This window comes from Crocuta crocuta, unplaced genomic scaffold, assembly GCF_008692635.1.
Source record: "Crocuta crocuta isolate KB4526 unplaced genomic scaffold, BGI_CrCroc_1.0 scaffold246, whole genome shotgun sequence".
Classification (NCBI taxonomy): Eukaryota; Metazoa; Chordata; class Mammalia; order Carnivora; family Hyaenidae; genus Crocuta; species Crocuta crocuta.
In genome coordinates, this window is record NW_027531902.1 from 6,053,658 (window position 1) to 6,081,106 (window position 27,449).

The 27,449-nt window shown below is 38.0% G+C and overlaps 1 protein-coding gene across 6 annotated transcripts in view; it reads left to right on the forward strand.

The window, feature by feature from the left end:
• The window catches only part of ITSN2 (intersectin 2), a 142,493-nt gene that overhangs the window by 7,306 nt on the left and 107,738 nt on the right, over window positions 1–27,449 (forward strand). For 5 of the 6 annotated variants that reach the window (XM_077774070.1, XM_077774072.1, XM_077774071.1 and 2 more), the window contains one exon: window positions 24,541–24,604. In XM_077774070.1, the coding sequence (XP_077630196.1) occupies window positions 24,574–24,604 (31 nt within the window). In that variant the 5' untranslated portion in view covers window positions 24,541–24,573. Of the gene's footprint in view, window positions 1–24,540; window positions 24,605–26,770; window positions 26,864–27,449 lie in introns of those variants that run through there. The other variant, XM_077774073.1, reaches the window with a different exon arrangement.

Consider the following 27,449-nt stretch of genomic DNA (forward strand, 5'->3'; position numbering starts at 1 on the left):
CCCCCCTTGCTCTCCGCCCCTCCCCCACTTGTGCATTTTCTCTTTCTCTCAAAAAAGTAGTAGTAGTAGTCATGGATCAAAAGGTATGGACACTTCCTATGTCCCATATGCCTATAAAGAAAGGACAAAAGATATGGAATTCCAGGTGTTGGTCCTTTTCCTCTTTTGTATTTCCTGCTCTTTTTTTTTTTTTTTTAAGTTTATTTAAGTTTTTTGAGAGAGAATGCATACAGGCACTTATGTGTAGGGGAGGGTCAGAGAGAGAGGGAAGAGAATCCCAAGCAGGCTCCATGCTCCCCTCAGAGCCTGATGTGGGCTCAGTCTTAAAGGTGTGAGATCATGACCTGAGCCAAGATCAAGAGTTGGGGGCTTAACCGACTAAGCCACCCAGGCGCCTCTGTTCCCTGCTGTTATAGATCTTATCCAGGTGTTATACATCTGGTAACTTGGTAAATATTTGTCAGTTTGAATTAAAGGTGCTCATGGTGATGTTGTTGATATTAAGAAGGGACTCAACCTTCCAAGTATATAAGATGGAGAAACTTACATGGAGAAAGTAGCTTTGGAATTGGGCTTTGAAGGCCAATGAGAAAGAGGGGAAAGGGAAGGGCCCAGAGATAAATGAAAACAGAGTCGGAAATTTCCTGTTCTGTGAACATCAAGTTACTTACAGGATTACTAGCCTTGCCTCTGGGAAAGCCTGATAAAATAAATAACTCTCTCACCCCAGTATACCTTTTCTGGTGTTTAGAATATTTGAATCTTCCTTCTGGATCTCTTTTATGAAACAAGGCTCAGTTTCTCTTCTGACTTCCTCATTTTTCCAGTTATAATGGGGGAAGTTGGAGGGTCCTGATGTAATCTTGGTAAGATTTTGAAATGCCCTGGGAGGTTTTGTGAACTAGTGGAGTAGGCTTACTGGTAGCTTCTGCCAGAAGTCAGAACCTTAGGAGAAAGAACAAACCCTGAAGACTTGGGATTCTAGTCACACCTCTCCCTGGCTGTTGGCTCATTTGATTAGATTTCACTTCCTTTTCTCTCCAGCATTCATTATGTTTTTGTTGTAGTTTTGTTAAATTTTTCTCTAAATTTACTAGTTTAATTTTGAAGTATACTGATTGCTTGTCTCTGAATTATATTAACAATATAACTTATTTGTCATTTAATGTAAATATTTTTCCAAATTCCTTTTGTCTTTCACCTTAACGTTCTCACTCTGTAACTTAAACTTCTTTTTATTGTGGAAATATGTGTTGATTAAAGAAACCTTGTAGATTCGGGGAAAAAAAATAGGAGAAAAAGTCATTCCAAGTCCAACAACCAATAACCACATTTTGGTGTTTCCTACCCACCCTGTCTTTTGTGTTTTTAGATATATATTATTGTGTATGTTGTATAATACAGCCTGGTAGTTGAGAATAACATGGCTTTTCCTGAGTAGGGTTTTAGTTCCAGCTTGGCTTTTTATTAGCTTTATGAATGTAAGTCTTGCTAAGACTTGGTATTCTCTTCCTTAAAAAAGTGAAGATTTCATAATACTTATCCACAGAGTTGTTATGAGGATGAAGAGATAATGCATGTTTAGTGTGGCCATCTCATAATAAATTCTTTATAAATTTAACAACAATAATCAGGCCTGTCTTTTGCTTAGATCAGCCAAGGGAAGGGCTGCTGCTTGGAGGAAAGGGGACATGTCAGGGGCACTGCTGCTCTTGTTTCTGAAATAATTATTCTGAAATAATTAAAATTCAATTTCAAAATTCTTTTTTTTAACGTTCTCACAAGACCTATGAAAATGTTTACAGTGAGGCCTTCTTTAAAGTATAATTTATCTTGGGCCAGCCCTATAGTTGGTGAGTGGCCTTTGAGCCTCAGACCCTTCTAGTATGGCCCTGTTGATGATGTCAGTGATTACACACACATAGAAACCTGGGAGTGAGGCTTGGAATTTGGTAAGTATACAGTGATTATTGGCTGCTATTATTTTCATTATAATACACATTTATATCATAAATTTTAATTATAAGAATGTAAACCGTTTCCAGGTATCATATGGTCTAGCCAAACTTGTGTTTTTAAAAATAGGCTTATTGAGAGGTGCCTGGGTGGCTTAGTCGGTTGCATGTCCAACTCTTGATTTTGCTCAGGTCATGATCTCATAGTTCATGAGTTTGAGCCCCACATCAGATTCTGAGCTTACAGCACAGAGCCTGCTTGGGATTCTCTCTCTACCTCTCTCTCTGCCTCTCTCAGAGACACTCACGCTGTCTCTGAAAATAAACTTACCCCCAAAAAGTAGGTTTATTGAGATACAATTTACATATCATTATGAATTTGGTTTAAGTAGTAACATAATACTTGATTCAGTGTATTCTCCATTGTTGGGCACTCAGGTCATTTCTGGATTTTTGTTTCTATAATAACTGATGATTGCAGCAAATATCTTCACATTTACCCTATTTATCATTATTTTCTTATGACAGATTCCCAGAAGTGAAGTTATTGGTTTATTGGATCTGAACACTGGTAGGGCTCTTGCTGTCTGTCCTCTAACTGCTCTGAAGAGCAATACCAGTGTGCACTCCCGTGAGTCAGGCGTGCAGCGCTCATCCCCCTCACCTTTGCTAGCCTTCGGGCTTAGCCATGTTTCTTTTTAAAAAAGTAAGTTTATCAGGAGAAACCAAACAAACCTTAATTTGCATTTCCTTGATTTTTTGTGGCATTGACATTTATTAGTTTCATTTCCCCTTTGGAAAACTATTTGAGAACTTAGTGTTTTCATTAACTGTTTTAATAGTTCTCTGTACATTAAAAATACTGATTTGGAGCGCCTGGGTGGCTCAGTCGATTAAGTGTCTGACTTCAGCTCAGGTCATGATCTCGCTGTTTGTGGGTTCGAGCCCCATGTCAGGCTCTGTGCTGACAGCTCAGAGCCTGGAGCCTGCTTCAGATTCTGTGTCTCCCTCTCTCTCTGCCTCTTCCTCACTTGCATTCTGTCTCTCTCTCTTTCAAAAATAAATCTTAAAATTAAAAAAAAAATTGACTAAATTTTACTATATTTGTTCCCCACTTTCCCCATTTACCTTGTAACTTTGTCTTCAACAAACATTTAAAATATTTATATAGATGTATCTTCCTTCGTGTTTCCTTAAATGGTTTCAGAACTTAGAAAGTGATCTTTGTTTCAGAGAAGTAATATTTTACTTGAAGGTGAAACATCTGTATGAATGTTTTCCCTCTATACTTCTTATTCAAGACGAGTAAATAATTTTGTTTTCATATTTAGTCCTGATAGGAGACTGAAGAGAACAGACCTAATAGCCAGCTCCCGCACCTTCTTCCCCTCAGAGCAGTGCAGGCTGAGTCACACGCTATTCTTAGGTGTTTTTTTCCCCTTTGTGTGGGTGAATTGTCTTGTTCAAAGTTGTTGACTAGTTCTTCTAGAATTGATTTAATTAAATCTGCAATATTATTGGAGTAGTACCTACTTCAGTATTTACCATTTTTGTTCTTCTATACCTGCTCAGTTTATTGGTTGATTCTTTGTAGGCTAAACTTAACATTTATAAAAGTTAAAGCTTAGAATTTATATTTAAACATCTTAAACCAAAGATGCCTAAGTTGCAGAACTAGATCTAGTAATAAGTTTGTATAGAAAAGTTACCTTCTTTGAAGCTTTTAAGTTTCAACCTGCTTTGAATTTGGGGCTCTAAGCCTTTAGGTAAGAAATAATAGTAACCTTTTTCTCAAATATTGATTAAAGTGAGAAAAATATGTACTTCTTATTAGTAATTGGTAACTTTAGTTTGTTGTACCTGTTCAGTAAAATCAAGATAACTAAATGTGTTACAGAGAACAAACTGAGGGTTGCTGGTGGGTGTTGGGTGGAGGGAAGGTTAAAGGGATGAGGGGCATCAAGGAGAACGCTGGCTGGGATGAGCACTGGGTGTTATATGTAACTGATGAATCACTAAATTCTATTCCTGAAATTATTATCACACTATATATTATGTAACTTGGATTTAGATTTTTTAATATAGTAAATATTAAATAAATTGACCAGAAAAAAAAAAAAGAAATGACAACACTAACTCAAAAAGATATACATACCCTATGTTTATTGTAGCATTATTTACAATAGCCAAGAAATGGAAGTAAGTCCATCAGTGGATAAATGGATAAAGAAACTGTGGCATGTAAGAGATGTTGGGGAGGATGTAAAGAAAGGGGAACACTTTTGCATCGTTGGTGGGAATGGAAACTGGTGCAGCTACTCTGGAAAACAATATGGAGGCTCCTCAAAAAATTAAAAATCAAGCTACCTGACAACCCAGCAATTGCACTGCTAGGTATTTTATGTAAATGGCAACATAAAATATTGGTTTCTTTTACAACCATAGTGTTTTTAAGGTGCATGTTTGTTATAGCATATATGAATAGTTCATTCCTTTTTATAACCAAATATTCCGTTGTATGGGTATACCACATTTTGTTTATCCATTCGTCACTGGTTGGACATTCGGGTTGTTTCCACATTTTGGCCATAATGAATAATATTGCTGTGAGCATCTGTATACAGACTTTTGTATGGACATAGGTTTATGTTTTCATTTGTCTTGGGTTCATACCTAGGGGTGGAATTGCTAAGTTATGTGGTAGTCTTTGCCTAACATTTTGAGGAACTGCCAAATTGTTTCCCAAAGCAGCTGAATCATTTTACAGTCCCACCAGCAATGTATGAGGGATCCAATTTAGGAGATTAGATTTTATGCTACTGATGAGTTATTATACAGAATCACAGTGAGAAAATGGCTGAAAATTTTTGGATCAGATTGCTGCTTCTCCAGTATGGCTCAAGACACATGCTGGGGCAGAAGTTTTTCCTGATGAATGAAACTAAAATGCAAGTTATTTCCTCATTTCTTAGGGACTATTGTTATTCATGTCCTTTGTCTTCGATTTTTGTATATCAGTATGAGCTACTTACTGGTACTCTGAGTTACTAAGGATTACTGAAATTTAGTGTTCATAAACTAAAATTAACCAATTTCTAGAGCTTACTGAGGGCTCTAATTTAGTTTTCTTCTACAAAACCTGTTAGCTATACAATGCTTAGGCAGCACTGAAAAATTCCTGCTGTGTACACCCACATTCAGATTTTCAGTGCATCATTCGTATTGAGTTTGATGTGGTTTCAGTTGCTTTCTTGAGTTTACTATAATTAATTAAAGAATTGGGGCGTCTAGGTGGCTCAGTCGGTTAAGTGTCTGACTCTTGATTTCAGCTCAGGCTTTGGGATTAAGCCCCATGTCTGGCTCTGTGCTGACAGTGCGGAGCCTGCTTGGGATTCTCTCTCTCTCCCTCTGCCCCTCTCCTGCCCATGCATGCACACACTTGCTCTCAAATAAATAAACATTTAAAAAATTATAGAATCAGATTTAGTTTTGCTGCCTCCCCCCTTTTTTTTAGTTTATTTATTTTTGAGAGAGCGAGCAGGGGGAGGGGCAGAGAGAGAGGAAGACACAGAATCTGAAGCAGGCTCCAGGCTCCCAGCTGTTAGCACAGAGTCCGACGTGAGGCTCAAACTCACGAACCATGAGATCATGATGTGAGCCGAAGTCAGACACTTAACCACCTGAGCCACCCAAGTGTCCCATTACCCGATTTTTTTTTAAGTATGACTCAGAATTGAGATTGGTGAAGAGAATTTGTAAATTTATGATTTTGAACTATTTGAGGGAAGTAAGACCTTGTTTTGCTGAGGTGTTATTGCTCAGAGATATTTTCTGGATACACTGTTGGTTTTAGTATGACTAATTCCGTATAAGAGTATCTCTGTTTTGTTGTTTTGTGGTAGTTTTTCTCCCTGTCAGAACTTGGAGTTTGCTTTTAAAGTCCTTGTTCCACATTTATTTATATTTGCTGTCTCAGTAAATTGGGGCTTTCTACTTTAGAGCATTCTTTTTGCTGCAGTGATAGCATACTTTCCAGTAATTGAAACATATTGTTATTAAAAAAAAAACACCTTTAAATTGGCCTGATAGAATAGGAAAATGGATGAATGCTTTTGTATCCATTGGCTACTAGTTTAATTTTCTTTCCTCTGCTCTTATTTCTGTTTGTGTTTTGGTTGAGATTGGAAACTACGAATCACAAGTAGAGGCTATTCCCACACAGGACCTTCGGGAGTCTGGCATTGGTTTTGGATGCCAGTCTCTTTAGGCCTCTGTAGTAGGCTGTGTGTGGAGGACTGTATTTTTCCTTTGTAGTTGTTAGCACTAGATGTAGCCTGGCTGAGTTTGAGAAGAGATTGGTAATTTTAGTTAATTGTTTTTGGTAAAACAGACTTGTTACTTAATATTGTTTATAATAGACTAACATGTAGACAAGAGCAAGGCTCTGGGTTATATTTGCTATTGTGTTAAAAGAATACAGAAATATATTTGGTCTTTGTCTCTGGTTCCTAGCACAGAGCTCCTAAAACCTTTGGAATTTCCTGAGTGATAGGGGTATCTTTTATTTATCATAACCCCCTTACCATCATACCTGAGGTATGCTAATGAGGTAACTTAGAATGGTACCCCTAGGTAGCCTCAGGATGAGGCTGGACAACCAGAAAGACCTCTATCCTATGAGATAGAGGGTTGGAACCTCCCACCCTACCCACTGACCTCTAGGAAGAGGAGGGGGGCACTGGAGATTGAGCTCTATAAAAACTCGAGAACAGTGATTCAGAGAGCCTCCAGGTTCGTAAATGCATTGAAGTGCTGGGAGGGTGACATGCCTGGAGTGCCCCATGCCCTGCCCCCCATACCTTGCCCATTTGGCTGTTCCTGAATTTAATCCTTTATATTAAAACAGTAAACATAAATCAGCTCTTTTTCTGGGTTCCGTCAGCTTTCCTAGTATATTGTCAAATCCAAGGGAGGGGGTCATGGAAACCCCTGATTTATAGCCAGCTGGTTAGAAGATGGCCCAGGACTTGTGACTGGTGTCTGAAGTGGAGGCAGTCTTGTGGGACTGAGGCCTTAACCTGTGGGGATTGCATTACTCTAGGTAGTGTCAAAATTCAGTGGGATTGTTGGACATCCAATTGGTGTCAAACAATTGGAGAATTGATTGGTGTCAGAGAAGAAACTCCATAGAAGGCATTACTAATTTTTGAAAGACAAGTTGTAAATTTACCAAAGACTTCTTTGAATTACTAAGGTCTGTTTTTAATTGCTTGACCTTTTGCTATATGTGGTTCCTATGAGATTAAAAAAATAGCAACAACAAAACTTGAAAACTAGAGAAAAGAAAAAAATTCACTTACAATCTTTCAGCCTCAGTCAACTGCTTTTAGCATATTAATGCGTTTGAATCAGAATATATACTACATACATATATATATATAATTTTTACATAATTGTAGTTAGTGTAGGGTTTTTTTTTAAATTTTTAACGGTTTTATTTATTTTTGAGAGAGAGAGAGAGACCACGTGAGCAGGGGAGGGTCAGAGAGAGAGGGAGACACGGAATCTGAATCAGGCACCAGGCTCTGAGCTAGCTGTCAGCACAGAGCCTGATGTGGGGCTCGAACCCACGAACCATGAGATCATGACCTGAGCCAAAGTTGGCCGCTTAACCGACTGAGCCACCCAGGCGCCCCAGTCAGTGTAGGTTTTTGTCCACTTATTACATGGAAGATATGTTTTCTGTGTTACTCCATAATTTTCATAAGTATTAATGGCTGTGTTGTTTTTATCTAGTAGATAGACTTTGATTTATTATCCATGCTCCTGTTTTCACCATGTTTAGGTTGTTTTAAGTTTTTTGTATTACAGATAAAATGGTGATAAACATCATTTTGGGAATATATATTAAACATATTCTCTGTCATACTCTATTAGGTGCTTCACAAGGATAAGGTCCTTTCCCTTAGGAGGTTTTTTTTTTCCTAATCCTTTGACATGTACGTATGTAATTTTGAGTATTTGCATCCATATTCTAGAATTTTATATTTTTTAAATTTACTTTAGGTCATAGATATTACCTATCTACTATAGCCTTGAAATTATAATTTATAATAGATGTGTAGTATTCTAAGTGAAATTTATTTTCTTATTTCTTTTTCTCTATTGGAGAAAGTAACCTTATTTGTATTTTCTTTTAGTATTGATGGCGCTATAATATGCATCTTTACATTCTGTTTTCCTTCTTTGGATTGTTTTCTTAAGATAAATTCCTGTAAATGCACTAAGTAGATATTTTGTTTTCGATGAATGTTGTCAGATTTAGAGGTACATGTTTTACCTTTACTCTGCCTGAAGCTTTCTACTTCTGTGGTATTTCCCTTTTTTACGAAAAAATGTGTATACAGTGTATTTGCCTTTTTTGAACAGTTTAAAATTTACAGAAAAACTGAGCAGTTAGTGCTGAGTTTTCACATCTATCCTTCAACCCATTTTTACCTATTTACTAGTATCTTACATTAATATGGTATATTTGTTACAGTTAACCAATATAATGCATTTATTATGAACTAACATCCACGCTTTATTCAGTTTTCTGTAGTTTTTTCCTGGTGCCTTTTCTTCTGCTCCAGAACCCCATCTAGAATCCCGTCTAGAGTATCACAGTACATTTAGTTGTCATGGCTCCTTAGGCTCCTTTTGGTTGTAACAGTTACTCAGACTTTTCCCTGTTTTGGGTGACTTTGACCGTGTTGAAGGGTACTGGTTATATTGTAGGGTGCTCCCCTGTTGGAATTTGTCTGATGTGTTTCTTGTGAGGCAAATAAACATGGGCCAGGCAGGCAAATTAACCAGACACATTCATTGTGATATAAATTTACCAACGGGCATCTGCATGGCTCAGTTGACTAAATGTTCAACTCTTGATTTGGGCTCAGGAGCCCCATGTCAGGCTCTGCACTGACAGCACGGAGCCTGCCTCGGATTCTCCCTCTCTCTCTGCCCATCCCTCAAAATAAATAATAAAAATAAAACTTAAAAAAAAATAAATTTACCAAAATGAAAAGGTTTCTTATATACCAAAAATATGTAAAATTAATATGTAATTTTTTACTATAACCATAAAGTGCCTAGATTTAAATTATTAAGATTCCACTGAAAGACATAAAAGTAAGCATCTGAAAATAGGAAAATTATAGAAAAAGATGATAGTGGGTGATAGGGATTTGCGTATTCTAATACTGTGATAATTAGAAGTTTCATATGAAAGTACATGGGAAGATCCACAGAACTGAAATAAGTGTAGCCTTATGTGTACACTTAGCGTATGAGAAAAGAGATGCATTTTAGATCAGTTGGGAAAGCTGAATTATTTCATAAATGGTCTCACAAAATACTAGACATTGTAAGTGGTGATGATGGTAGAGGAGTAAACAATTTAGATTCATAGCTGTTCTTTCCATTCCAAAATAAAAATCCAGATAGATTAAATGTGTAATTAAAAAAAATACATATTCCAGGGACACCTAGGTGGCTCAGTCCATTAAATGTCCAACTTTGGCTCAGGTCATGATCTCACAGCTCGTGGGTAGGAGCCCCACATCAGGCTCTGTGCTAACAGCTCAGGGCCTGGAGCCTGGCTCAGATTCTGTGTCTCCCTCACTCTGTGCCCCTCCCCCACTCATGTGCAAGTGCGCGCGCGCGCTCTCTCTCTCTCTCTCAAAAATAAACATTAAAAGCAAATTTTTATTTTTTATTTATTTTTAAAAAATTTTTAATGTTTTATTTATTTCTGAGAGAGAGAGGGTGGGGCAGCATGAGCAGAGGAGGTTCAGAGAGAGAGAGGGAGACGAATCGGAAGCAGGCTCCAGGCTCTGAGCTAGCTGTCAGCACAGAGCCCGACGCGGGGCTCGAACCCACGAACTGTGAGATCATGACCTGAGCTGAAGTCCGATGCTTAACCGACTGAACCACCCAGGCACCCCAAAAGCAAATTTTTAAATACATATTTGGTGTGTATGGTATGAGACAGGGCTTTCGTAGCATAACGACAATCAGTAGTCCAAGATGGAAAAGATTGACAAATTTTGGTATAAAAATAAAGAGGTTTGAATAGTAAAAGATGCCTTCAAATCAAAAGGCAACAAAGCTGGATGAAAAGATTTTAAGATACTTGTTACAAGTCTGGGAAAGTGAGGGAGAGGAGTGTTGAAATGGTCTTCAGAGAGAGGGGAGCAGATAGGCCAAGGAAACATGAACTTGTCAGGCAGGCAAGAGTGGTCAGGAGTTTAAAGTGATGCCCGTCAGCACCTTCATTTGTGTGGCCATAGTATAGCAGTGAGATTTTACCAGATGCATAGCATAAAGGGAGAGGAGCATGAACCTGAGGATGTATACAATGAGTTACTTAATAATAGTGGTAATTATTTGGTTAAGGAGGGATATTAGGACCCAAGGGAGGAGAATATTAGGGCATAAGGAAGAATGAGGGACAGTGAAGGTTGTTGAGGCCAATAGTTTGTACGTTCTGGTAGGGTTAAAGAATTGCTGGATTCTGAGAACTAGAGTGGGCTGTTGAGTGAGGCTCTGGTGAAGGGAGAGTGGGGGGCTTGAAGTGGGTTACAGAGGAGTGCAGTCTTCAGTGATAACAAGGCCTAGGGTATGAGCTGGGAGTGCCTGGCTGAGGTAAGATAAAGGATAAGATGTTTGGAATATAGGGGTCAGCCACTTGGAAGCCAGATGTGGGCGGGATCATCTGTGTGTATATTGACATCACTAAGAAGTATGGAAATAAAGTTGGAGAGGGGATAGTGAGGTGGATATGAAAGCAGTCAAGGAATTGCCCTGGTGGTTGTAGGGACAACAGTGAAGGAGAGCTAGTGGTCAAGTCAGATGTATGAAGGTCAAAACTCATTTTCTGTTTCAACTTTTATTAATGAAAACGGTCAGACATATGCAAAAGTTAAAAGCATAAGTGATCACTTATTTTCTGTTTACCTTCATTTACCCATCTACTTCTTAATTTAATGTTTTTTATATTTTGCAGGAGCTTTAATTCTTTTGGAAGAAGGGTAGGCTATAAATGAGTACCTCTCCAAACAGCTTTCCAAACAGTTGTGCTAATTTATATTTCTATCAGCTAGGTGGTATTACTGTTTTTAAAAATTATTTAAATTCAAGTTAGTAAACATACAGTGTAGTATTGGTTTCAGGAGTAGAACCCAGTGATTCATCATTTACATAGAACACCCAGTGCACAGCTCAACAAGTGCCCTCCTAATGCTCATCACCCATTTAACCCATCTACCCACCCACTTTACTTCCAGCAACTCTGTTTGTTCTTTGTATTTAAGAGTCTCTTATGGTTTACCTCCTTCTCTGTTTTTATCTTATTTTTTCTTCTCTTCCTCTTTGTTCATCTGTTGAGTTTCTTAAATTCTACATAAGAGTGGTAGCACCTGGATGGTTCAGTCAGTTAAGTGTCCGACTTAAGCCCAGGTCATGATCTCATGATACATGAGTTTGAGCCCCTCATCCGGCGCTGTGCTGACAGCTCAGAGCCTGAAGCCTGCTTCAGATTCTGTGTCTCCCTCACTGTGTGCCCTTCTTCCAATCGTACTCTCTTTCTCACTCAAAAATAAACATTAAAAGTTTTATTTAAAAAATTACACATATGAGTGAAATCATATGTTTGTCTTTCTCTAGCTGACTTATTTTGCTTAGCATAATACACTCTAGTTCCATCCACAGTGTTGTAAATGGCAAGATATCATTGTTTTTGATCCCTCAGTAGTATTTCATCGTGTGTGTGTGTGTATGTGTATACACACTATATCTTCTCTTCACACACACACATACACACACACTATATCTTTATCCATTCATGAACTGATGGACATTTGGGCTCTTTCATAATTTGGCTATTGTTGATAGCACTGCATTAAACATTGGGGTGCATGTGCCCCTTCAAATCAGCATTTTTGTTTCTTTTAGATAAATACCCAGTAGTACAATTGCTGTGTCCTAGGATAGTTCTATTTTTAATTTTTTGAGGAACCTCCATACTGTTCTCCAGAGTGGCTGCACCAGTTTGCATTTCCACCAGCAGTGCAAGAGATCCTCTTTCTTCGCATCCTTGTCAACATCTGTCGTTGCCGAGTTGTTACTGTTAGCCATTCTGACAGGTGTGAGGTGGTATCTCACTGTGGTTTTGGTTTGTATTTTCCCTGATGATGAGAGATGTTGAGCATTTTTTCATGGGTCAGTTGGCTGTCTGGATGTCTTCTTTGGAGAAGTGTCTATTCATGTCTTCTGCCCATTTCTATACTGGATTATTTGTTTTTTGGGTATTGAGTTTGATAAGTTCTTTATATTTTGAATACTAACCCTTTATCTGACATGTCATTTGCAAATATCGTCTCCCATTCCATCCTTTGCCTGTTAGTTTTGCTGTTTCCATTGCTGTGTGGAAGCTTTTTATCTTGATGAGGTCGTAATAGTTCATTTTTGCTTTTATTTCCCTTGCCTCTGGAGACATGTCTAGTAAGAAGCTGCTGCAGCTGAGGTCAGAGAGGTTGTTGCCTGTTTTCTCCTGTAAGATTTTGGTGGTTTGGTTTCCTGTCTCACATTTAGGTCTTCCATCTGTTTTTTAATTTATTTTTGTGTATGGTATAAGAAAGTGCTCCAGATTCATTCTACGTGTCACTCTCCAGTTTTCTGAACGCCGTTTGTTGAAGAGACTGTCTTTATTCCATTAGATATTCTTTCCTGCTTTGTCAAAAATTAGTTGGCCATATGTTTGTGGGTCCATTTCTGGGTTCTCTATTCTGTTCCATTGATCTAAGTGTCTGTTTTTGTGCCAGTACCATTCTGTCTTGATGATTATAACTTTGTAATACAGCCTAAAGTCCGGAATTGTGATGCCTCCTGCTTTTGTTTTCTTTTTCAGGATTGCTTTGGCTATTCAGGATCTTTTCTATTTGCATACAAATTTTAGGATTGTTTGTTCTAGTTCTGTGAAGAACGTTGATGTAGTTTTTGATAGGGATTGCATTGAATGTGTAGATTGTTTTGGATAGTATTGACATTTTAACAATATTTTTCCTTCCAATCCATGAGCATGGAATGTTTTTCCATTATTTTGTGTTTTCTTCAGTTTCTTTCATAAGCTTTCTATAGTTTTCAGTGTACAGATCTTTTACCTCTGGTTAGATTTATTCCTAGCTATATTATGGGTTTTGGTGCAATTGTAAATGGGATCGATTCCTTGATTTCTCTTTCTGCTGTTTCATTTTTGGTGTACAGAAGTGCAACCAATTTCTGTACATTGATTTTATATACTGAGACCTTGCTGAATTCACGTACCAGTTCTAGCAATTTTTTGGTGGAGTCATTTACGTTTTCCATGTAAAGTACCATGTCATCTGTGAAGACAAAGTTTGACTTCTTTGCCAATTTGTATGCCTTTCGTTTTGTTTTTATTAAGTGTCTGATTGCTGAGATTAGGGTGTTCCTGACCTTAGAGGGAAAGCTCTCAGTTTGTCCCCGTTGAGGATTATATTAACTGTGGGCCTTTCATGTATGTTTGCGGTGTATTATTATTATAATACTTACTTTTACTGCTATTGTTACAGTTCTTTGCCTTGTTAAGCTCTTCACTATTTCTTTTTTTTTTTTTTAATTTTTTTTATTTATTTCTAGGAGAGAGAGAGAGAGACAGCGTGAGCAGGGGAGGGTCAGAGAGAGAGGGAGTCACAGACTCTGAAATAGGCTCCAGGCTCTGAGCTGGCAGTCAGCACAGAGCCCGACGCAGGGCTCGAACCCACGAACTGCGAGATCATGACCTAAGCGAAAGTCGGATGCTTAACCGGCTAAGCCACCCAGGCGCCCCAGCTCTTCACTATTTCATATCAATAAGCTGCTACTTATTTTCCCAGCCCACGCTCTTTACTCTGCTTTTTTTTTTAGTTTTTTAATGTTTATTTTTGAGAGAGAGAGAGAGAGAATATGAATGGGGGAGGGGCAGAGAGAGGGGGAGACAGGATTTGAAGCAGGCTCTGTGCTGAGAGCAGAGGGTCCAGTGCAGGGCTCGAACCCACAAACCACAAGATCATGACCTAAGCTGAAGTCAGTGGTTTAACTGATAGAGCCACCCAGGTACCCCATCTTCACTCTGCTTTTGCACATGCAATTACGTTTGCCTAGGATGTTTCTCTCCCACATTCCTTCATGTAACATGTTTCTGTGTGTAAGGTATAAGCTAATTGAACACAAGCTGAAATGCACGTATCTAATTGATTCATGGAAACAAACGTATTTGCATGTGACCTTCTTTTGTTGTTTGAAGAGAAGAGAAATTTGTGCGTAGACACCTGGGGGTCCAGGAGATCCAAGAGTTTGTTTTCAGCCTTGCCCTTAGGACTGTGGGCCAAAGAGAAGAGAGAAAAAGGGTTGTAAAGAAAAGCTGTATTTTCTCAACTCCTTTTCCTTTTTTTTTTTTTAATATTTATTTACTTTTGGGAGAGTGCAAGTGGGGGAGAGGCAGAGAGAGGAGGACAGAGGATCCGAAGTGGGCCCTGTGCTGACAGGCTGATGGCAGCAAGCCCAACATGGGGCTCGAACCCACGAACCGTGAGATCATGACCTGAGCCAAAGTCGGACGCTCAACCGACTGAGCCACTCAGGTGCCCCCCAACTCCTTTCCCTTTTGCTTCCAAACTTATATATATTTTTATTCATCCTTATGTATCTTACCTGTCCTATATTCCCAGAGCCAGAACTGTCTGCCCCATGTTCTTGCTTTATACTCTAGAGCTGTCTACTTTCTCTGGACTCCAGCTTCCATTATTAGGTAACCTCCTTTCCTCCTCCTTTTGGAAATTAAATCTCTCCCTCTTCCTCTAAAAATAGTTTTGTTCTCCCATCTAAAAGGAAAGCCTTATAACCTTGCCTCTTTTCTAAAGCCTCTTATCTCTCCTCTGGCCGTTTTTTCCTCTGTCCTTTTGAGTCACCTACACTTCACCTCCCAGTTACTGCCTCGTTTACTTCAGATTGACTTTTATAGCCAGTTCCCTGCACTGAAACTGCTCTTAAGCAGATTGCCAAAACCAGTGGCTTAGTCTTGACTTATGTGACATTTGACAATTATGACCATCATCTCTTTGAAACACTTTCTTTATATCCAAATTTCTCCTTTTTCTTGACCTCTTTTCTGCTGTTCTCTTGTTTCCTGTACATGCTTTTCATGGATAATGTCATTCACTGACATGTGTACAACTCTTCCCAATCCCTGAGAACTGTCAAATCTGGGTCTGCAGCCTGGACAGAATCCTTACTGTCTCTTAGATGTTTCCACTTGTGTGTGTTTATAGGTATGTCAGATTAGGTAAGCTGAAAATGGAACATTTTGTTGCCCACCCCCCAAATCTAATATCCAGATTTCTACTTTCTTAGAGCTCCTGTCTTGGTTAATATTACCACCCTACAGTCACCCAAAATAGAAACCGATCTTGATGCTCTTCTTTCATCAGCATTTAGATGATCAGAAAATGCTGTCCATTCTACCTTGGAAATGCCTCATCTCTATTGTCTGCATTCAAATTCACACTGTCTGAATTATGCCAGTCATTTCATAACCGGTGTCCCTGTCTCAAGAATACTCAAGTCTGGTTCAGTTGCTATATTTTCAGAATTATCTTCCTCTGCCCTTAAAAGATCAGGTTCTTCTCCTGTTTCTTATATATGGTTTCCCTGGATAAAGTCACTCACTGACATCAAGACACCTACTCCTAGTCCTTGGTGACTGCCAAATCTGGGTCTCTAGCTGGAACATATACTGTGTTTCAAATACTGGCTCCCTATGACTTGCACAGTGAAATCCAAAATCATTAGCATGACGTACTTTGTTCTTTAAATTCTGTGATGTTGGCAAGTTACTTAATCTATTTGGCTTGTCTTTAATTGCTTCTAAAATGAAGGGGATGGAATTCAGTATGCTGTTTAACTCTTTCTTTTTTTTTTTCTTTTAGAAAATCATCAGATAAAGTATTATAGAGAAGCCTCAGTATGCAAAACACAAAAACAGAGAGCTACCTTCATTGAACTTGATATCTTCTCCCAGTGCTCCTCCTTCCTTCTTCCTTACCCTACCTCTGTTGTATCACTTTGAAATTTCTAGAACTGGAAGGAGCAAAATTTAAAACTACTGAGTTTCTTTTCTTTTTTTTTTTTAATGTTTGTTTATTTTTGGGAGAGGGAAAGACCAAGTTCAAGAGGGGGAAGAGCAGAGAGAGAGAGACACAGGATCTGAAGCAGGCTCCACGTGCTGAGCTGTCAGCACAGAGTTTGATATGGGGCTCGAACTCACAAATGTGAGATTATGACCTGAGCCAAAGTTGGTTGCTTAACCAACTTGAGCCAACCAGGCACCCCATGTCTACTGGGTTTTTTTTAAAGTCTCTTTTAATGCTTAAGATTAAGTGAGTTCTTTGAAATCACATGGCTCTCACATCACACTGTCTTTGAATAGGAAAGGCTTTACTGTGATACTCGCTGTGTACTTTCCTTTTAACCAGTCCTTCTGTTAGATTCAGGTACTTTTCCTTTCTTTGTATCAGTGCCTGTACACACACCTGTACAGTGTCTTTCGCTCTGAACATGCATGGGACCCACTTACTTTGTCACTGACCTCACAATAGGTCATTCTCACACAAATATTACCTCCTTTGTGATATGTGCCCTAGTTTAATTTACCTCTCTAGGAATGTTAATTCTGTCCTCTGGGTTCTCATAACATTTTTCAAATCCTTTTATTATAGTGACTCTTCATGTTTGATGAATATATAAACGATGAATTAAAAGAAGGGATGATAAATAGGGAACAGGTGTAGAGACTTTATGTACTCTCTAAATTTCAATCTTACTGCAGAAACTATAAAGAAGTAGGTAATTTTGCTTCAGTTATTCTCTCATGGGACTCCTTTAGAGAGTCCTTGATCTCCTTAGGAATCATATGAGGAAGAAACATTTTCTCCCAACTAATCAGTAAGTTTGGAGAGTTGGCTCTATGTACATAGCACGTGAAGTGGAGGAGGCACTGGAGAAAGTTTTCTAAGATATGCGTTCAGGAACTTGATTATCTTGGCTTTTGAATAGCAGACCTTAAGTCAAATTTACTTAAGCTAACCAGCAGTATTCAAAGTAGAATTGAAAAACCCAAGCCTTCCTTCCTATCCCAATATAAAATCAGAATTCAACAGGCAATAAAATTTAATCTCTAAAAGCATACTTAAAAGAAAAACCAAATATGAAAGGGATGTTGTAAGGAACAGTTTGCTCTAAAAGCCACAGCTCTGAGACCTGCAGGGTTTCAAGGAAGTCATTTGTGTAGTCAGTTTCTTTTCTGTATATTCAGTTCCACAGTGCCTCTCTCCATGCTTCCCTTGCTTTCCTTTTGTTTATCTTACCCATACTCCTCATTTACCCAGTCCATTTGTTCAGCAAATTTTTATTGAGTATTTCCTCTGGGAGATCTGTTTTAGGCACTAGGCCTAAATAAAAAGTGGTCTCTGCCCAGAACAAGTGAAACAGGTGAAATTGAAATACACTATGATAAATGAGGTTACTATGGGATGCACTGGCTTGTGGACAGCCTAGGAGACCATGACTAACTGGGCGGGCACACATCTCTCAGAGAAGCGGTGAGCTTTGAGTCGAGAGTTGAAGAATGAGAAGGAAGTATGGTAAATGTGACAGAGCAGGTCTTTACAGAGAAATAGGGGGTGAAAAAAGCATCACTGTTCCCCCTCCCCTCAAAAGCTGATGTACTTAGAACATGTGAATCAAGGGGCTAGAGATGAATGTGGCAAAGTAGATTGAGGTGAGATTCTGAATCATGTTTCATACTTACCACATTTCATACTAACAAATTTGGGCAGAACTTGCAATCATGACATAATTTTATCAAGAGAAGGGCATTAGTAGGTATTGTGGAAGAAAAAAAATCTAGTAGCTTTCTGGAAGGGTCTCAAGGCAGAAAGACCATTTTAGGAGGTTCATGCCCTAATTCCTACAATCTCCCAGTGATCCACCTGACAGTCTCTATCAAGATTACTAAGTATCCCCAGTGAAATAGTCAGGTGAGTTGGGAAACTCATGTCCTGAGCATTTGATAGAAGAGATATGGTTTCTAGGACCAGTTTTGCTGCTGACTAGCTCTGTGAGCTTGTACAAGTCTCTTAGTTTTCCCATCCTGAAAATTGAGGGTTTTGGACTAAATAATTACTGGGATTGTTTCCTTTTAAAATTCTGTTCTTCTAAACAGACAAAAAAATCCAACCTTATTTTTAACTTACAATGGCTACACTTTTCCCCCCTCTGGGTTTTAAAGGATTTCCTACTCCTGTTGAAACATTTCTGCTTTTCTCTGCCTTAGTGTGAACGTAGTTCCTGTATTTTCTACAAGTAGTATTTGCATTGTATTAATCCACTGCTTTCTTCTTTTTCCTTGTGCCTGCCATCTACCACACCTGTGTTTGTGGTGTCTTAAAAGGTAACAGTGGCAGTTCTCTGTTTATAATGTGCAAGAAAGTCTCCACATGAATATCCTAAAGCCATAGGTAATTAATACAATGTTTTAAATACATGGTAACTGCAAACTGCCAAGATTGCCCATCATTACATGTTACCCCTTTTCAGGAATAGAGACAAGTGTTTGTTGGATGTTGACTCCAACCACACATGCCTGAAACTGGCAGCAGGCATGTAGGTGGGGAGATGCTGATTACTCCTTTCTTCCTCTGAAAGGGTTCCACCAAGAGGAAAGAATTAGCTATCCCCTCATTTATGTACATGATAGACCTATGTGTGTGGACCTGTGTGTTGGAAGACATCTCTGGTATGTTTTCCTTCTTCCCTTCAAATGTGCCGACATTAAGTTGACCTGTTGCTTGCAGGAAGCTCTGACCCATTCATCATTAATTATTATGCCCATTTACGAGAAGAAGAGGTAGATAAAGCCCCTGTGAAGTTCATGAGTTTTAGAATTAGACAGGTTTGGTATTGCATCCTGGCTTCATCATTTAGTGAATTTAGGCAAGTAACTTAACCTTTCAGTTTCCTCATCTGTGAACTGAGTACAGTATCATCTGCCCTGCAGGGATATCGTGAAGATTATTAGTGTTATTACAGGTGTCCAGCAGTATCCGGCACCTGGAAGTCTAACCTGAAGCTTCTCTGTGTCTCCTCTGAAGCTCCTGGAACATATTAGATTCTCAGTATCGAGCATGATACATAAGTGATTAATAGAAATGCATTAACAGTAGGCACTTATTAAATAGTAGCTGTTACGATTACATAAAGTTAAACAATAGATTTTTTTAATGTAAAATGTACCTGTTGAATTTTTCAAAATTCCAATCGTTATTTTTTTGCACAGATACTATTCTGCAGGTGGATTAGTAGAATTGTTAAACAATTCAACGGCAGGGCAGAGAGAATTGCTACAAAGACAACATCTGAAATAGTGTGCTTTAAAATTTTTTTAATGTTTTTTATTTATTTCTGAGAGAGAGAGACAGCATGAACAGGGGAGGGTCAGAGAGAGAGGGAGACACAGAATCTAAAACAGGCTCCAGGCTCTGAACTAGCTGTCAGCACAGAGCCTGGTGCAGGGCTTGAACCCATGAACTGTGAGATCATGACCTGAGCCAAAGTCGGGCGCTTAACCGACTGAGCCACCCAGGCACCCCATGAAATAGTATGCTTTAAAAGCTTTTTGGTTCTAGGGCACCTGGGTGGCTCAGTCGGTTAGGCGTCCAACTTCGGTTTAGGTCATGATCTCACGGTTCGTGGGTTCGGGCTCTGTGCTGACAGTTCAGAACCTGGAGCCTGATTCAGATTCTGTGTCTTCCTCTCTCTCTGACCCTTCCCTGCACACACACACACACACACACACTCTCTCTCTCTCTCTCTCAGAAATAAATAAAGCTGTCTTTAAAAACTTATTGGTTCCAACAAATTGTGCTACCATAGTCAGATGTTACCGCAGTCAATCAAATGTCACATGTGTACATACAAGTAAGAATATGATACCTGTAGTCATGGCTGGCTGGATCCTGTGTACCAGGTAAAGAAGATTCTGTAATACCAGTACCTTCAGCTTCTTTGAAGGGATTTGCCCTCCCTGCCCTTTATATTATTTGATTCATTCTTGGGTCTTATTTTAGAATTATACCTGTGATTATTGAGCATCTGTTAACGTGGCATTCTGGTGTATTCATTGAGTATGTAATGACTAGCTGGAAGTCCTAGACGGATAATCTTTAAGTTTTAGTCCTAGATCTAACTGATGAAGGCTTTGTGATCCTGGGATCCAATTCTTTATCTTTTGTAAGTGCGTGCTCTCACTTCAAACTGCCTTTGGTAATAATTCACATACTTTTATACAGTTATACACTGTGTTTATTGCATGTAATGCTTTGGGAGGATTTTTCTCAAACATTTTAAAACTGTCTCTCTCAGAGACCCAATAAAATGGGGGCCCTTGTGACNTATTTGTAAATAAATAGATTCTTTGCAGGCATATAACTTATTTTGGTTTACCATTACTGATGATAATTTAAAATTGGGGAAGTAGAAGTATTATACTTTTTGTAGAATTTCTATATTGAGGAAGTCTTCATCATAAGTTGATATATGAGACCTCCTCTGTGTTCCCATTTTTTTTTTTTTAAACTNCTCTTTGGAGAAGTGTCTCACAGACAAATTCTAAGAGTCATCTCTTTGATTGCTTTTACTTCACAGTCCTTCATATATAAAGAGTTGCTGAGATCTATCTGGCTTAAAGCCTTCATTGTTTTTCCAGTTCATCTTATCTGTTCTGTTCTGTCTGTCACTATTATTTTTTTTAACGTTTATTTATTTTTGAGAGAGAGAGACAGACAGACAGTACATGAGTGGGGGAGGGGCAGAGAGAGAGAGAGGAAGACCCAGAATCCGAAGCAGGCTCCAGGCTCTGAGCTGTCAGTACAGAGTCTGATGCTGGGCTCGAAGTCATGAACAGTAAGATCGTGACCTGAGCCAAAGTCAGATGTTTAACTGACTGAGCCACCCAGACACCCCATCTGTCTGTCACTATTTTAGATCAGGTGCCAGTTGGTGTTTTCATCTCTTACCTGATTTCCATGATGTAGGGTTGGTATTTTTTTTCACCATTGATTGTCTTAAATGAAATCTGTGTCCCTCTCCTTAAAACCTTTTAAAACTCCTTGTGAGCTAGGGGTTCAAATTAAGTGTTCTTAATGTTACAATTATAACTAATTCTTACCCTTTAAATGAGTTCTTGACTACTTCACCATGGATTAGATACTACTTTTCTGTGTAGTAGACAACACCAATATCTGAACTTTATATTACCTTTGAGAAAGGAGTGAAGAAAAAAAATAACTTGTACATAGGTAGAATTTCCTCCTACCTAAGAAGAGTATAGTGACAGGTGAAGTCTAAGTGTGGTAACAGGTTTAAAGCTCCATTGCAGTAAAGCTTTTATTTTATTTTATTTTTGGTTCCAATAAAATTAACGTACAGTGTTATATTAGTTTCCAGTGTGCAATATAGTGATTCAGCGACTCTCTACATTACTTAGTGCTTATCATGTTAAGTGTATTCTTAATCCCCTTCACCTACTGCATACATTCCCGACCCCACCCCCACCCCCCATATCCACTCTGGTAACCATCTCTTCTCTGTAATTAAGAGTCTGTTTTTTGATTTGTCTCTTTTTTTCTTTGTTTAGTTTCTTAAATTCTACATATGAGCAAAATCATGTTATTTGTGTTTATCTGATTTATTTCACTTAGCATTATACCCTGTAGATCCATCAATGTTGTTGCAAATGGCAAGGTTTTATTCTTTTTTATGGCTAAGTAGTATTCCATTTTATTTGTATACCACATTTTCTTTATTATCTATTAATGGACAATTGGGCTACTTCCATAATTTGGCTATTGTAAATAATGCTGCTATAAACATAGGGGTGCATATATCTTTTCAAAGTGTTTTCATGTTCTTTGGAAAAATATCCATTAATGGAATTACTCGATCATATGGTAATTCTCTTTTTAATTTTTGAGGAACCTCCATACTGGCTTCCATAGTGGTTGAACCAGCTCACATTCCTACCAGTAGTGCAAGAGTGTTCCTTTTTCTCCACATCCTCAACAACACTTGTTGTTTCTTGTGTTTTTTATTTTAGCCATTCTGACAGTGTGAGGTGATATCTCATTGTGGTTTTGATTTGCATTTCCCTGATGATGAGTGATGATGAACATCTTTTCATGTGTCCATTGACCATCTATATATCTTTTTTTTTTTATTGCCTGTTCATCTGCCCATTTTTAATTAGGTTATTTGTTTTTGGGGTGTTGGGTTTTATATGTGCTTTATATATTTTGGATACTAACCCTTTATCAGATATGTCATTCACAAATACCTTCTCCTGGGGCTCCTGGGTGGCTCAGTCGGTTAAGCGTCCGACTTCAGCTCTGGTCATGATCTCATGGTTCATAGGTTTGAGCCCTGCATCGGGCTGTGTGCTGGCAGCTCAGAGCCTGGAGCCTGCTTCAGATTCTGTGTCCCCCTCTCTCTCTGACCCTCCCCTGCTATGCTGTCTCTCTCTCTCAGAAATAAATAAAAAATTTTTTATTTATTAAAAAAAATTTTTTTTAAAACAAATACCTTCTCCCATTCAGTAGATTGTCTTGTAGTTTTGTTGACAGTTTCCTTTGGTATGTAGAAGGTGCACGAAAGCAAGCAAGCAAGCAAGCAAGAACAAACGAACGAACGAACGAACATTCTAAAGAAAGATTGTACACTTTAAGAGGGAGGATGGTAGCATACAGAAAAGCTGGGTGTCAGAAAAGTTGGCAGTGCCATTCAAAACATTATTGGAGATTTAACCATCCCTNCAAGAAAGAACAAACGAACGAACGAACGAACGAACATTCTAAAGAAAGATTGTACACTTTAAGAGGGAGGATGGTAGCATACAGAAAAGCTGGGTGTCAGAAAAGTTGGCAGTGCCATTCAAAACATTATTGGAGATTTAACCATCCCTATTGGGCAGTCCTGGCATGTTCTTGTATCAGTCCTGGCATGTTCTTGTTGTGTAGATAAAATGTATCGGCCTGTCAGTGCCTGATAGCATTCAGCATTCTAATCACAGTCAACTCCCTTTGCTCACCACACAATGATCTGGTTGACATTTAGGAGACATTATGGTTTGCTTTATAGGAAGAAAGACTACTGTTAGTTTTCTTGGCTATTAAATTTCTCTTTGTAAATCAGTACAATGGATTTATATACCAATCTTTTGTAGTGTCACTAACTTGGTGGTTATACTGATCCAGTTATACATCTCTTCAACACACTGCAGTCACTAAGACATAGTACCTAGTAGCACTTCTTGCCAGCTGGTTAGCCAGCTTCTCCAGTGACACCTTCCACCATGATATGTAACTCTTTATGATTTCTTTGTTCCAATGGCCTGTGCAAACATTTTTCTATGGGCTTCTAAAAATGTTAATATTTAAATGATTTGGGTAAATCGAAGAGCTATTGAATGGTCTTTTAATATAGTGATGTTTCCCTACAATGTTATAATCCATGGTTTTAATTACTAAGTACATTATTATAAATTTGCTAGGTCTTCACTCTCCCTAACTAGTCCTACCCTCAAGATTTGTATAATAAAGTTTGAATTTTGAATTTATTCATAGTAAAACAGTGAATTCAGGGCTCAAAATTATACTGTACTCTCCCTTCCTGGATGTTTGCAAAGTAGCAGGCATTTATCAGACACTCACTGTGTGTCCAGCAGTGTATTGAATTATGTTTAATACTTAAAAAAAAAAAAAAAAACCTCTCCTGCAAAGCACTTTTTAGAGATGAGGAATCTGAGACTCAGAAAGATTAATAATTCTCCCATAGTCACAGCTAGGAAAACAGCAGAGTTGAGATTTAAATCACAGCTGTTAATTTCCAAAGTTACTTCTCTCCCTAGAACATTTAGTTATGTTTAGATAAACATACATGTTTTAGTAATTCTAGATAATTTTTATAAACCTATAGAACTCTGTGCTACATTTATTTTGGATATTTTTCAAATATATTTGGGATTTTTTTAAAGAAAATATTTTGGCTTCCATGTAATTATAAGCACTTAATTTATACAATTGATTTCTCTGAAATAACATCTTGCCTCGTTAAAACAACCTTTCTTTCTCCCAAGCTAATTTCTGCAAGCTTGGTTCATGCCAACAGTTTCTTTATTCAGTATTTTCTATGACATACGTGACTGTTTTTCTTACAAATGTTTCTATTTTAAAAGGTAGCACCATTTCCCAACAAAGTCTCCCTATCCTTCCCCAAATGTAAATCCTGCCCTTCAGCAGCGGCAAGCGCTCTCTGCATTGTTTTCCGCTGGAAGTGTGAGCTGGAGGGGACAGACATTCCCACTGCTAAGCTGGTGCACTAAAGCTCCGATCTGCCCTTGTTGTATTATTAATGGCACACTGTTTTTATGTTGCAGATGGCTGAGAGCTAGCAAGGAAAATTCAGGACCATGATGGCTCAGTTTCCCACAGCTATGAATGGTAAGCCGCTTTGTGCTTGTGGCAAGATAAAGAGGTTCTGGGGGTTTTGTGGGGTTTTTTGGTAGAGGTTATAAAAATACTCATTTCGATATTTTTCCTTAAACTTATAAATGCAAAACTTAAAGTGTTCTTATTGAAAATGTTTTGCTAGTTTACTTCAGAACACTGCAGTAAATCCTGTGACTCAGTATAAGCATGTCTGCAGTATCCTCTGGAATGTGTGCTTGCCTTTGAGCAGTTAAGAATAACCTAAAGGTATTTTGTGTTTGATGCATAAAATGGGAGGACAAAAAGCAGAGTGCTATAAGGTGAAGAATATTAAAGATGTTTTCTATAGTGGGATGATTGTATACTAATTGAGCCAATAAAGATTCATTTAGTAATCTATACATATAATTAAGTTTTCCTTTTATAAAGGATTGTGTATGCCTACCCACATCATTGTTTAATATGAAACATTTTTAAAGAAAATGTTTTGGTAATTTCAGTAACAGAAAGTCTTTAAAGTTTCTTTTCTGATTCTAGTTTTAATTCTTTTCCCAAAAACAAATTGACCCACCCTTAGAGAGTATGAAGTTACTATATATGTCATTTAGAATTAATTGAAAAATACATTATGTTTTTAAATTGCTAAAGAAATCTAAGGTGCAAAGTTCTTAATTTTGAGGTAAATTTCATTAGCCAGTTATAAAATAAAAAGTAATAGTCTAGTCAGTAACTCTTTTAACATTTAAATTGAAAGCAGTTACATTAAAGAACATTAGGGGAAAAAAGAGGGAAGCATCATGAATAATTCTAGCACTTGCAAAAAGCAATTCTGTTTTAATGTTACCATGAAGTATTTGATCAGTTACATTTTTTAAAAAACCACGTTTTCAGTCAAAGGACCAAATTAAGCACATCATTAATACAAAAATACATGTTGTATATCTAAAGTTTAAAGATTCAGTATTGACCTTGTGAGATTTAGGAAAGTTTTGGAAAGATGAATTATTTGTGTAAAAAGTAAAACTAAATTCTCTGTGGAAGAATTCAGTGTTGAGTAAGGATGAACTTGAAATAAAGGTTTTGTTTTTGCCTTTTTAGAACTCTTAATTAAAGATCAGTGTAAGCTTTGCTGGAAATGGTGCAGGATTATGAAAATTATTTGATGCCACAGACAGTTTTTAAAAATGAGATAATGGGGTTTTTCCCCCATAATGAGTGATAAACATAAGTTTAGAATCAGGGCAATAATTATAGTACTAATGTGCTCTTCCCAAATTTGAAGATTTCTGTGCAGTATACAAAGGAGTTTGTATTAAATACATAGTTTAGTTGTAAACTTCAACCGAAGTATTTAGAAGTATTGTAAATAAAATGAACATAAAAGAAAACCGTATAGACCCAGTCTTACTTGATTCTGTTTCTTCCATTCCCTTAACATTTATGTATCTACTTTGCAGCTCATTGCATTATATACAAAAGAATGAATAATATTGGACAAAATGTTGGACAATAACTTATAAGTGATATATAGGAATAAAGGTAGTAATTTTTTACAACTTCTGAAGAATTGTTAACAAATGTAGAATGTGGTATCCTCTCACTTAGGTATAATGTATTGAAGATAATCTTTTATGTATCTAAGTGAAGTGCAATTCATAGTTTCAGAGCTTACTGGGAGAGGCACCCACATATATAGCACAAAGCCTTCAAAAGCAATGTTTGCTCTTCTAGTAAATCCTCAATTATAGATGGTGTTAAATCTTTTCAATGCCCAGTACTGTTGGAACTTGTCTATAAATGCCCTAGACCAAGCTGTGTGTCTAAACACTTCTGATGTATTTCTCATATTTTGCCCTGTTTTATTATCCCAAGACTAACCAGAGACTTTAGGCTTATTTGGTCCTCACAGAGCTATGCTGCCTATATAGTAGCCATTAGCTACATGTGACTATTTCAACTTAAATTTAAATTAATAAAAATTAAATAAATTCAGTCCCTCAGTCACATAGCCACATGTCAAGTTCCGAAAGCCACATGTGGCCAGTGGCCATTCTGTTGGAAGTGGTGTGGGGTACAGATACAGAACATTTACGTCATCTCAGAAAGTTCTATTGAGCAGATATTCTTTTCTTAGTCTCTTTGATGCTTCACTTCCCATCTCCTCAACAGAGCAAAAAAGATCAGTGCGTCATAATTTTACCACTCGTGACTCTAATTCTGGTGTCTTCTGCACCAGCAGAATCATCCTTGCCAGAGTCTTCTTTAATCATGGTAGGTTTGCTTTCTGCTTTTCAAACATGTAATAAAACTGTAAATACAGAGAGCCTGATATTTGAGTCATCAGGTGATAAGCAAGAGGGTACTTCAGATTCATGTCGCTGCCTGTTGATTGTAGTGTAATGTGGCTTGTTCCAGCCTTAAAATCATGGGGGTACTGAAGCCTGGTCCTAGAAATAAGGAGTTCTGAAGCCTGTGGCAGTGGCCATATCCAAAATAGGGAAGAGGAGAGGGACGCCAGGGAGAGAACAGGAACAGCGAATGGCTAGAAAAACTGCCACTTTATTTTTAGAGTTTTATTACCTTTTTAGAATTTGAGAGTTCATTAGTCTTTTCGTCTCTGTAACTAGGAAATTGTAACATTGGGCCTCCAGAATCATATGGAGTACTGTCTACGTTTCCATCAGCCCAAGAGTTTATTATTCAAGTCCCCGTTGAGGCTTTAGTTCTGTCTAGGCCAGTATTCTAGTTGTGTTTTAGAGATTTAAGTTTGTATTGGGTCAACATCCATGATTTGACTGTTATTTTGAACTGGACCCAGAAATAGTCTTCATTTAATTTCACAGCCTATGAGCAGCGT